The following is a 13,892-nucleotide window of genomic DNA, read 5'->3' as shown; positions in this document are numbered from 1 at the left end:
GTTTTTTAAGGAAGGAATTTGGGCTTTACCATCTCGTTGGGAGAAGGTTACCGACTGTAACGGTGGATATTTTGATGAATAAAGGTGATTATTTGAAAATATTTATTTATTTATAATTTCCCCCCAAAAAGCGACAGGACTTTTTGAATGACCTGGTATTTTTGGAGTATTTCATTGCTTCAAACACTTTTGTTGAAAATTTTAAGTTTTTTTAAAGCATATTTTAAGATTATTTATTGCATAAAAACTCAGACTCTAATAATAACTGACTTTCACAGAACATAAATAAATCTGGTTTGGTGTGTGTATCACATAACTTTCACTTGCCATCCCACAAATTTCCTAAAGTTTAGTGTAGATTGATAGGCTCGAATTGAACTAACAGCTATTTTTGAATTTTTGAAACCAAAAATTAAAAAAATCAAAAGACCAGGGAATATGAAAATTATTAACAAGTTGACTGCCAACTATGAGTCATCTCGTAGATGGTGTTATTGCCTCAGAAACCAATTACAAGATAAGTTTGTTTAGTTGGCTTAATTGGCCAAACTTAGATTGGCTTCCCAGACCAAAATCTTGAAAAGTACCATGGTAGTCAACGTGTTAACAAAAAATTTTAATTTTTCTGTTGTTATAAAAATTTATAATTTAGGGTTTCCCAAGGTTAAAATAACGAATATAAATTTTGTTCCTGCCACGGATACAACGGTTTAACAAAAGATAACAAACCCATAATTCAATCGGTAAAGATCTGGTGGTCTTGGCTTTTCCCAATCGAATTGGATGTTTCCAATTTTCTTTTTATCTCCTTTAGTTATACATAAAATTCTTTGATATTTTGTACTTATTTAATGTGTCCTTTGCTAACAACGAGAATTGTTTATTTTTTTTCTAGTAAACAAAATTAAAGGTACTTTAGAGGAAGATTTTTTGAAAAATTTGTCATTTATGCCCTGTCAGACTATTTCAATGAGGATAGGACCTATCTGATTTTAAATAACACTTAATTGTACATTGAGATACTGAGTTTAATCAAAATCGTTAGAGCCGTTTTCGCGAAAATCAGAAGAATGTGAAAAATCGATTCTATATAGTGGCACTTCCAGTCAATTATTTTTATCAAAAAAGTTATTGTCATGTCCCAGGCATATAACCATGTTAAATATAAAATATTTGTTTCGCACGACTTTTTGTTTTTGAGCTAGGCTGACCATATACACCCTCATGGGCCATTTAATGAGACTAGGTTATTTTGAATCAGGGACCTCAAAATGTTTATTTCCTCAAAAACTCACTTGTGGTCCTCAGACCATCCATTAGCAACTAATGCTCTAATGTAAACAAATTTCATTAATGTTAAACTTACTGAACAGGTTCAGGACTGTAATTGTTCCTTGTTCGAAAATCTGTCTCTGGGGATGGACTCCTTTTTTCCTATAAAAATATAAGATTTAATAAAACTTAAATTATTTTATGTAGGTATTATTAATGGATATTTTAAATTATTTAATTTCCAGGATCTCTTTGCAAAAAATAAATACATGAATATAATATATATTTCTGCCAACTTCAACAGTGCAATATTTGTGATTGAGATAAATAATTATTTCATACTAGTGAGGCTGGAATGTGGGACAGACTATTATACACCAGACATCATGTGCACATGCATGTGCTAAATTATTAATATTATTTCAAAATTTATTTATTTATTTACTAGCTATTGAAGATTAATAATCATCAAATGAAATACCAGCCAGAATGGGCACATTCTAGATGAATCAATGATATTCAGTTCAAAATCAAATTAATTTGATAATATATTACAGAAATTGAGTTGCCGAATTGAGAAAGTTTCTATATCATATTGATTTTAATACATCAACAGTCATTATAGGGGTGTAACACTGATAACACAAAAATAAATGTAGCAAAATTATGTAAATTATTTAAAATACAACCTCCTTTATCGTCCTCAAGCTTCTTTCACTGAACAAAAATATTAATGATATTAATATTAACATTTTAATCATACTTTGACTCAATTATAAGGCTTTATATTCCAAAAGCAGCCCAGTCTCTACCCACTGAAAGTAAATATTTCCCCTGGACCTTATCCTCCTGAGGAGGATGTTGTTAAATACGAAGTGAATAGGCAGAGGCTGGAAGTGCTACCGGAGGGACTTCAGGAGAGGATCAGTGAGATATCTATCAAAGTTATGGAAAAAAAATGCTGCAGGAGGACTCATAGAGAACTGTAATGGATGGTGGGTGGCAATCCAGAAGGGTACTACTTTGAGAAAGTTCTTTACCACCATCCATGAAAGATTGAAGGCTAATTGGACCCTCCCACACTACTGGGTCTCACAGATCCTGAAAGTACACGGAGGGTTCTGGAGAAAGCTGTTTCAGAAAGAACATCGACTCTCTGTGTCCCATATGTGGAGTGCCTGAAACAGCACAGTATGTGGTAGTGGATAACACCACCATGGAAGGACCCCGAGCCAGATTGTTTAGAGAGACTTTGCCCTCCCCTCTCATGTGCAGTGTCACAGCACTGATGGAGAGGAAAAATGTGGGTCCAAACTTCAAAAAAATAAATAAAACGACAAAATTTGTGTTTTTTAATAACACTTCAAACCAAACCCTAACTAATGATACACTAACTTTAAACTTTTAATACACTAACCTTAAACTTTTAACTTAATTGTTAAAAATCATTTCTACATAATGAAATTATTTTATTACGCACTAATTGAAAGAATAATATTCACCTACTATAAACAATTTAAGTAATAACAAAATTAAGTTTAGTTGTAGTTTTTTTTTTGTATTTAAACTGGCTCAGTTTCACTTTAATAAAATGTAATATTACACTATCTATCAATAAGTAGAAAAAGAATGAAAAAAAAATCTGTCTAAAATCCCACCTCTTTGATCATCTGTTGCCCAGAGTAAATATAATCATCTTCATCGTCAGAGTTTGAATAGTATTCCTATAAAAAATAAAAAATGTTATATAAAATAAAAAGACGTAATTTGAATAAAATAACTAGAAGGTCAAAACTGAAATGGAACACCACCAAGAAATGATAGTTGCTTTAAAGCATTCATTGAAGCTTTCTTTAATCCTTCATAAACTATGTACCCTAAAGAAAGTTTAATACAGGCCAAAAAGTTTACAATACAATGCCATTCAAACTAACAGCAGAACATTTAAAGCAGGCATGAAATTTCATTGCATGAAAAATAGCAGTTCCAAGCTAGAAATTAGAGAAATACTAGAAAGTAAAAACAAACAATAGAAAAGAAAATGACCAAATTCAGTACCATGAAAAAGAGAAAAGGCTTAAAAGAAAAAATACATCAACATTGAGGCATAGAAAGAAAAACATTGTAATCAATAAAACACCTTCAGTAAAACAAAATGGAATTATTAAACTGCCCAAGAAAAAGGTTAAACTGCCAATAGAAAAAAAAGGATAGAAAAGGTGGAGAATGAGTGAAAAATTAAAAGAGGAACTAATATCTTATTAATTATTCAACTATGGAAACTAGAAGTTAAGTAATAAACAGAAAATATATATTTATATTTTTTGATATATCACTTAATTTATATATTTAAGAATATCCTGAATCCAAATTATTTATATTAAGAAAAAAAATTGTTTTTTTTTTTCTAATTATTCCTTAATTGTAACAATTATTTGTTTTCTTAAATTTCCAACTTTTTTTATGAAACCTTAGCAGTTATTTCAATGAGGTGAAGAACGCAAAACGTTTCAATTACTAATTTTCTAGAATTGAGACGAAAGCAGTTAAAGTATAATTCTTCATATTGCAGCTTTGCTTCAATAGTGGAACATTTGGTAAAAAAAAGTTTATGTTCTATTGCATTTATTCTAAAGAAAATACTGTACACTAAGTTTATTTTTTTCTTTAAAGATTATCCAACAGACTGTTCCAAAGCTGATACTGTTGTAACAAAGTAACCACACCTTACGGTAAAATCTATGGAATATATCAAAAACAAAATAATAAATAAAAATTATTTTTTGTCAGATGAACCAATATTAAAGAAAAGCAGCAATACGAGAAATTTAATTCCGAAACCATCAAAGTCCATTTCCAAAGTTTTAATTTTTTTTTTTAAGTCTTAACTTCCTTTCCTTAATGTTCTTAGGTTCCGGAACTTAAGAACAATCAAAATTATTTTCAAATTGAATGGTTCACCACAAAAAATAAATAAACAAAAACGAATAATCATAAGAGTTCAAACTTTGTTTGAGAAAGTATTTATGTAACACGCAGTAACATTTAAAAATTTGTTTGGAGAATGGAAAGTGTGTGCCTATATAACATTGATAAGTGCTGTAGATACAGTTTTTTATTTATATAGGCGGTGAGTGAGTAGTGGATGTGAGTGTGTTAGGCTTGCATCGTGCTTTGTGTTAATTTACAATCTAAAAGTAAAGGCTAAGATATTATCTTTTAATGATAATAATCACTATCATTATGAGTTGTATTTAATCTTTTAAAAACCATAGTTTGTTATAAAATTCTCTTCGAAAGCTTCAAAATATAATTGTAGCTAAGTAAATGAAAATTATGATGAAACAAATCCAGATTGAAAAATAAAACTGGTATAAAAATAAGACCTTACTTTATTACCTGAAATGGATTTGTACTACATGGATCTATTTTATATAATAATAATAATATAAGAAATATGTCATAATCAATTTTGTTAAAAAGAATGAATCAATATAATTGCCAATAAAACCAAGAAGAATAATTCCTTTCAGTTTCTAATTATAACCATATTACAAATCAAGTTCAGGATAAAAATTGATAACTGGGATTGATCCACAAATGGTCTCAAGCAGCACAAAATAAAAAAAAATTCTTTATGAGGCTCAATATTTGATTTAACTTTCTAATGTTTTCCAGTGAAGTTTAATGAAGATGGGAATTATACTGCTTTGTATGGAATCTAAACCATGGTTAATGTCAGTCGTGAAAAAAAAAAACTGCTGAAATCTTTTTCTTAGGTCTTGGAATTTGAAACTAAACATAGCTTCTAACAATTCTTTGCAACAAAAAAATAAAAATACACTATATGATTCAAACTACAATATATTACTGATAAAAAAAAAATTTAAAAATTTAACTTTCATTTGGATAATAAATTATTTTAATGGAAAATAATCAAGATAAAGATTTCCCCTTAACTATATACAACAAGAAACCTACTAACAGTGATACAATTAATAACATTATTAAACTGTTACTCTGGGTCATGCAGGATTCTTCCATGTTTCCATTTTGGGGGAATGAGTTTCAAAACATAAAATAACTACTTTTCACCACTAAGAAACAAATCTTGTTTGTCTATGATAAAAATATATAGGATATGACATAAAATTGTTCCAAAAATTATAATTTTCTTAACCTTCACAAAGGGACCCCCCACATACCTTCCCTCTGGAACGGCAGATTGACAAGAATTATTTTTAGGGTGAAGTAGTCAATAACTGTCGATCTTTAAAAAAAAAAAAAAAAGAAGTATCAATAGGGGGACTCCTCAAATGAAAAATAATGGAGAATAGAACAAATTGACCTTCCACTATACATTTTGTAATACAAAGAGATAAAGGAATTTATAATTAGTGTTTCGATAACTGCAAAGAAAATAATGAGCCCTTACTAACCAGCCATGGTAATGGATTACCTAGTTCAGAATAATTAATTTCCAAATGAAATGAAAAACATAATTTATTATTCTGCTGTTTGGGGAAGAAAAATAATTCAAAATTATCATTTATTAATAATCCCATCAAGAGCAAGAAGCTGCTGCCATCTATGGGCAAGCCAGCTAACCAGTAGGGATCCTGTAACTCAGGAGAGCAAAGCTCAGAAAGCCTAGATAACAAAGAGTTCAGCTCAGAAGTGGATAATTTTCTTTGAGTTAAAAAGGAAATAAAGCATAAGTGAGTAAATTCGCACCAACACCAAGCAGAGGGAATGAAAAGAGGATGAACAGCAAGGTAAAAACCAACTGACATCTCCAATACATGTTCAAAGAGAACTTCAATAATCATATACATAATTTCTACCCTCCAGTTCTTCTAAATTAGTACTGTACTCTTCATCAATATAAATTTCACATAGTCAATGGTCAAAATTTAACTAACCACTAAACAAGATTCGGCCTATCTCCATATTTATTTAATTAGCAATACAAATAAAAGCAAACAAAGACAATTTTGAAGATAAAAAGTTCAATTTAATTCTAAAATTTAATTTATCAAATTTAATTATTCCTTCATTTCTAGGTGCTGTGATTTCAATTTGAACCATTGAATTTGACTGTAACAAATATTGGTCGAAATATAGAGAACATTTAAATGATTAAAAATATGTATTCCCTACATATATTCCGAAGGTGGGTTGGGTTTCTACATTTGTCATAAGCAATTTGATACCCACAGTTTACATCAGCCAATAGAGATATGCTATTAACAATGCAATGTCTAACAAAAATGTTAATGACATTTGTTTTAGTTTACGATGAAATTTATAGCATTTCAATATTGGGCGGGGTAAAAAAATTGGCTTGGAAATGTTATTAACAATGTTACAGGTATCCTTCGGAGCACAGATCAAGGTGATATTCCACATCATTTATTTATTGTACTCTTTCCTTAATTAAATTTTTTATAATAACAAGATATAAAAAATAATCATAATACATAATAAATCTGAGGCAAAAAAAAAAACAGCTGAGCCTTTTGATATATTTTAAAACATGTTAAAATTATTCTCTGAATAAAGAATAACAAAATAAAATATCGTAAATAAAAAAATGCTAACACAAACTTATATTTAATCAATTTAAAAAATAGTTTAAGTTGAAAAAAAGAAAGAGACATATTCTAATGATTTCAACATATGCATTTCTCAACTATTGTGAAATAATAGTTCAATTTTCAGATTTAAACTTCGTAAAAAATAATAAAAAAAAAATTTAATATTTGTTTTTCTCTCTTATGCAAGTATACTTGCTAACTGCTCAAGCAGAAAAAATTTAGTAGTGCTAAAATATGAACCATTCTAATGAATAAATAAAAAATTGTTAGAATAAATTATAATATTAAATAAAGTGATTAAGATTAATAAGTGAGATATAATAAAAATAATGTGAAAGCATATATTTCATGCATAATATGGCATCCATAACCTTGCTTGTACATTGAAGCATTTATATTTACAAAATTTAATACCTATGTTTACTTGGTAATTAAACTTTTAATTTTTTAGTCAAGCCAAAAACTGCTTAAAGAAAAAAAAAATAATTTCAAAAATACAGGATTTGATTTTCCAGTTTTAATATTATAACTCTAGTTCTGGAGGTAGGACCAGTGGTCATCCTTTGACGGCACCCTTGTAGTAAGCACCTCAGATTGAGAGTGCCAGATTCTCGGCTCCACCAAGAAATAAATATTAATTACTCTAGGTAAGAATCAAAACCACACCTAAAAAACATTGTGTTCTGGTATTTTTGACATAGCAGGTGCTTTTGACAATGTTTGTCATGAACAAGTAGTTTATATTTAGTTATTAAGGATGTATAAACAAAAAAAAAATGGGGAAAAATATTATATATTTTTTATTACTATATGTGAGTGTTTATTTCATATCTAATAAGATTGATATCTAAGCTGTGTATTATGGCCACCCAATATATATGGGCATTATTGCTGGGTAAATAAAGCATTTATCTCTAAGAAGAATGTTAATAAATTATTCATTTGTGAAGTTTTTTGTTTAATGATTCTAAACAATTTTTGGCCAGATAACAATAAAATGCTACTTCAAAGTAATATAATTAAGCAATATATACTGTTTTAAAAATTTTAACTCTTTAGAACATGTATTATTGACAAAATAAAAAACAATACCTGCAAAACATCAGGATGAGTAAGTGGTTTCCCGACTCTCTGAGCCATTTCCATTTCAGATGTCTCGACTGGAGTATTGTCCAGCTTTTTCAGTTGAGGAAGAGCTCTTATGACAGCTAGCCTATATCTGAAAAATTAAACAAGCCATTAAAAATAATTAGCTTATATATACAAATTATTTGAATCCTTAGGGATATTTTATTTTTTTTTTTTTAAATTAGTATAAGAGACGGAAATATTACTTTATAGTACATATAAACGAGAAAGACTGAGGAAGATATATGGTTATTACATCACCCCACTTGGGAGAAAAATATGTTATATTCTGATTTAACATATATGCTTATTTCATCACCCCACTTGGGAGAAAAATATGTTATATTCTGATTTAACAAACGATCGTTACTATTAGAGAAAACGGACCGAAGCTAAATATTCACACGTTGCAATAACTTGGTGATAGGAAGAGAAGGAGAGATTAATATATAATCGGATAATAAAGCAATTGATTTTAGCAGATACTTATGTTACCATTGAAAGTTAAAACAATTGTTATTTTTTTTTAAGGTGAAACTGTATTCATTTCTTTCTTACAGTATAATCACACAATAAATTTGAATCCTACAATAAATTTTCCAATGATTGGAGAAGTTTGTCGGGAAGTTCGTTTGTCACCCCCCGACAAACTTCTCCAATCATTAATCTACGGTCAAATATCTATACCTCATAATAAATTTTCCAAAATTTTCTAATAATTTTACTATGGTTTTCTTTGTACATCTGATTAAGAAAATGATATTTTAGGTAATGAAAAATTACAGACATATACTTGTATATATTATATTTTTGCAAGCTGTGTAAAAGGAGTTAAATCTAAAAATACAATTTTAAGATAAGAAAAATTGAAAAATGTGGGTTTTGGAGTCAGTTTTTTTAAGTTAAAGAAGTGCGTTACACGATAAGGGGTACAGGTTGTTAATGACAGTGTAAGGAACTTAATAAACTTAAAAAACTGACTAAACAGCTTTATTTGTTTTTTAATCCTATTGTCTCAAGTATTTGTTTGTGAACACAACTCCATTTACACTGTAGAGACTAACTAAAATAACGATAAGAGGGGAAAATAATGAAATTTTCTGAAAGTTATAAAAACAGCAATTTTCTATTCATAACTACTTAGCTTCTCATTTCTAACCAATTTTAATCATATTTATAATCATTTAAGTAATAATAATAATTTTTTTTAGTAAGAAAATATGTATATGAATAACTTGGTTATTAGGACAGCATATTGAGGTTTGCAAATAAGCTTATTTAAATAATTAAAAAACAAAAGATTTACAATATTAAATCAATCTATTATAACATAATTTAGAAAGATTGAACAGGGAAATAAGTTTATAAATTGGATTGAAACAATAAAATAAAAAACCTGATGGAAGTACCAATACATTACAAACCTATAAAAAAAGAGAATGAGCTATACGTGCAATCATCCCAAAATATATGTAAATATATTAAAAAAAAAATGTGTACTCACTGTTCACCTATGTTCAAACAGCAAGGGTTGTCTTCCAACCACAGGCATTTCAGTTCTTGGAGACCTTGCAGGTAGCATACTTGGTTTAAGTCTTGAATGTTGTTTTTTCGGATGAACAGATCCTGAAGTTTGGTACAAAACTGGAACACCTCCAACGAATCAATATTGTTCACGCTGAAATTAAAAAGCAATTATTAATTATCTCACTAATTAATTAATTTTAAAAATATGACAAATATCTGAGGATGCGAGCTGCTAAACTTTCTCGAACCATTTAGTAACATTGTTCAAAAAAGAGCAAAACTGATAATTTTTGTATTATACTGGCACTTTTTTCTTCACATAAATGTAATCGCAATGTGGCTTAAAGAAAAAACGTTTTTAATGATGTGATACAGGCAAAAATGTGGTAATTAAGTATGGACGTATATAGTTTTGCAAAAGTTCTCAGGTTTGAAAAATTTATATTATAAATGGTACAAATTACCATACATATCACTACTGGTAAAACCATTTCATAGGTATTCCTTCAGTCCTCATTCCATAATAAACAGTAATTCTTAATTTTGGAAATATTTTGTATATCCTTTGTAAATTATGTAGCTATATATTTGAACAATAATATTGCTTGGACAGGTTATGGAGGGGTGAAACGAAAATGATAGTTTTGCAACAATAATTAATTTTTAAGAGTAGAAAAATAAAGAAAGGGACCAGTTTAAACTTATTTATACTGTGCATTATGACAGTAAACAGGTATGACAGTAAAGCTCAATTTCCACAATGACAATAATACTGATAACTGTTACAGATACTGAAATCGTGTAAACTAAAATTTGCTGCCATACTATTATTTGCTTAAGTGCAATCGTACGACAGAAATCTGTCACTTGTAAATGGGCCTTCATAATCACATTGCCATCTATTTAAACTATTAAAACAAAACATTAATGTAGAAAGTTTTGCAGTTCACAAACTCATCTATATTAAAATGTATACAAATTATTTTGTATGTTACATATTAAGTAGAAATATTTTGAGAAATAAGATACAGTTCAATAGACTAACCGATGGAATTCGGAAAAACATTTTTTATATTAAATAACAGATATTATAATCATCAAATGAAAATTTCCTGATTTGACACATTAAGTAGATATTTCAAAACTCAAAAAAGAATACACAAATGGACCATATATATAATTTTTAAATCGAATATTCCCATTACCGCCCATCCCGCCAATTTAATTACTTATGAGAATGTTTTTAGTTCGCCTAATAGCTGTAGACTTCTCTCTTTCTCAAATTCAGTCAATCCGTGTACTTATCAGAGTTCGTTCCAGGTTCATCTAGTTCTGTTATTACTTTAAATATATATTTACATGGTTAGTTTTTGTTTTCAAGTATAGTTTTTTCAGTTCTGTTAGATTATACATTTGAAAATTTATATGCTCGACAGAAAATACGATTAATATAACTTTCAACAATGGTGACGGTCACTACATTTCGGATATCGTATAAATGTGTCTTCTTAAAAATATAAGTATGAAGTTAGTTTTTTAATATTTCTTAATAAACACTTATTTTTGATTAACAGCATAAATTCTAATCCATATTATTATAATCTATTAAATTTATGAACTTTAATTAAAAACCTTTAAAATAAAACAAGAATTGGTAGATCAAATTAATTTTTACTTATGTTTAAATCATTAAAAATAAATACAATTCAATATTTGATATGATCACATTATTGGTTCCCATAAAACTTGACTTAAATATTGAGAAATATTTAATTATTTCATAATAACACATATTTAATGCACTACCAGATATACATATGCCTTCCTATATCTATGTATTCAATTACTTATTACTACATTATCATTACAGGGGAGTACGAAAAAAACAAAAGAAAAAAAAAACCCATCTTTAAACAAAATATTGAAAAATCAGAACTTTAAATAATTAAAACTATAATCGGGCAATATATTTTATAGAGAAACTTAAAACTTTAAAAAGTTCAACTTATTCTATTAGAAGATAACTGTATAACGTAAACCTATAATTGATGCTTTGATAATTTGAATATATTTATTAAAATAGAAGTAGGAATAAAAGAACTAATTATAAAGTACCAGCAATAACCTAATATAAAAAATATTATAACGAATCGTATTAACCTGACTTTTTTGTTTTTTCTTTCCCAGTTTTACGTTTAGGGATGGCGGCAATTCTGGACCAATGAGAGTCCAGTATTAAAAATAAATGTACTCTTTTAACAACATATCTCTCTGTGTGTAATATTTGATCTAATTCTAGTGCGTTTCGGGTTGTATCGTGGTTCATTTTATGTTAAATATGTAAAAAGTGTTTCAAATGTTGTTTTGTTGATTTATATATAAAAGTTTATTCAGTTATCGTAATACTTTATTTCGTTTTAGAATCTGCCTCTTTTAAAGAACAAGGCGTATAGTGAAATCTAGAAAGAATGCCATGGAGGAATCACCAGTGAGTTACTAATTTGAAATAATGCATGAATGCATGTCAATTTTTTTTTTTTAATTTGTATATTTTATTTTGTAATTTATCAACAGCTTTTCAAATATTTCCTTCTTTTACACAATTTATTCCCTGAAAGACAATACCTCGTATGTAAAAATACTTTAATTCCGAATATTAATTACTGAACTAAGTTAAGATTGTTCATGTTAAAAGAACATGGAGAAGATTTTTTGAAGATTAATATATTACCATTATTTTTTAGATTGATTTTTAACTCAATCGATGTCATTTTCTATTATTGTTTCTTCATCGTGTTTATAATAACGTATTCTTAAATAAGTTATTTTATAAGTAGTAAATTATTTTTTTTCTTAAATAGAATTTAAAATTTAGTAATAGTTTTGATATTTTATAAAGTTAATTCAGAGTAGAGTTTGAATTAGATGTTTATATCTTAGGTACTATAGAACAAAACCAGCCCCAGCGCCAAGATCTAATAAGGACAAATCAAATTCAATAATGTTATTTCTAATATTTTTTTTCCGTTATCTTATGAAGAAACTTCCTAATTTTAGTTCCACAAATTCTGTAAAACATATTCCAAATTCGGGAGGACATATTAAAAATAATGTCTGAAATGGAATAATTTTTAATGAATTTAATGTAGAATTAGTTATATTGAGGGGAAAATCTGTTCAAACTCACAGTTAAATTAATTAACTACAGTATATTACAAATTATTAATGTTTTTAACGTATCCATTGACATTTTTTAAATATGTTACATAACAGATGATTGATTCTTTTATTTATAAAAACATTTTTTATCAATAAATATCGTTGAATATTTATAAGGTTTTCTATTCTCATGTTACTTACGTGAATCCAAAAGAACATCATGCAGCACAAAATAGAACTCAAATTACTTAAATAATTTTTGGTCCAAATCTGAATTTATTAAAGCCATAGAATAGAACTTATCTGCCGACTTAAATGGAATGTTGAATGTTTCCGACAGAATTCAAAAAGGTAATTAGAACTTTCAAAATTCATTGAGCAAGTAAAACAAGCTAACTACGAAAAAAAATCAGAAGTTATACATAGTGTTTTCAAACTTAATGGCTACCATAAAAAGAAAAACAAGTAATTAAAATCTGATAAAAAAATCACTTTTAAGTTTGTTTTTTTTTACATACAAAATAAATAAAATACGACCATCATTTCAATGTCAAACTCTTAATTGGAGCAGAAAAGTTTAGTTGGAGCTTCAGTTTTAGTATGTGAAAAATAAATGGTTAAAAACTATTTTAAACCTTAAAATTAAAATAAAAAATAAATCATAGGTACTTCTCGACTAATTAATTTTTAAGCCAATTTTCCATAACTCCATACATTAATGTTGTAATTTAAAAAGAATATACAAAGAAATGTAATGAAAACAAATAGTACACATTAAAAAAAAAAAAAATTCTCAATAATTGCTACCTTGAGGTGGTAGGAAGGTTTAAAATAGATTTAATGTGGGGAAATCAAAATCAGAAATTTTATTACTCAAAGTTTAAATATGAGGATAATTTTACTTACAAGGCAATAGCTGATTACAGTAGTGATATTTTTATTTGAGAAATTGGACATTATTCCATCATGATAATTATTTTTAAATTCAAATAACTCTAAATTAAAAACAAATATTTATATATCAATTCAAACCTTGCCAGATTAATAAGAGTAAAGGTCTGGGTAGAGAATGATTGTATACTCCCGGTTTCATCTGCATTCAATCGGCTAAGTAACTAACAATGATTTGGCGTTGGTAATAAGAATGATGTTTATATTCCATATAAGAAACACTAAACAATATTTTAAAATTATACCTTTATTAATATT

At 27.7% G+C, this 13,892-nt stretch overlaps 1 protein-coding gene across 1 annotated transcript in view; it reads right to left on the bottom strand.

The window, feature by feature from the left end:
* The window catches only part of LOC106681244 (cilia- and flagella-associated protein 410), a gene marked incomplete in the record, with an annotated part of 130,322 nt that overhangs the window by 11,900 nt on the left and 104,530 nt on the right, over window positions 1-13,892 (bottom strand). Inside the window, 4 exon segments of the mRNA XM_067052775.1 lie at window positions 1,367-1,434; window positions 2,931-2,996; window positions 7,962-8,088; window positions 9,502-9,675. Of these exon segments, the coding sequence (XP_066908876.1) occupies window positions 1,367-1,434; window positions 2,931-2,996; window positions 7,962-8,088; window positions 9,502-9,675 (435 nt within the window).

The sequence above is a fragment of the Halyomorpha halys genome, unplaced genomic scaffold (assembly GCF_000696795.3).
Source record: "Halyomorpha halys isolate HHAL.00 unplaced genomic scaffold, Hhal_1.1 Scaffold321.1, whole genome shotgun sequence".
NCBI classification, from domain to species: Eukaryota; Metazoa; Arthropoda; class Insecta; order Hemiptera; family Pentatomidae; genus Halyomorpha; species Halyomorpha halys.
This window is presented reverse-complemented; position numbering and strand designations above follow the sequence as displayed.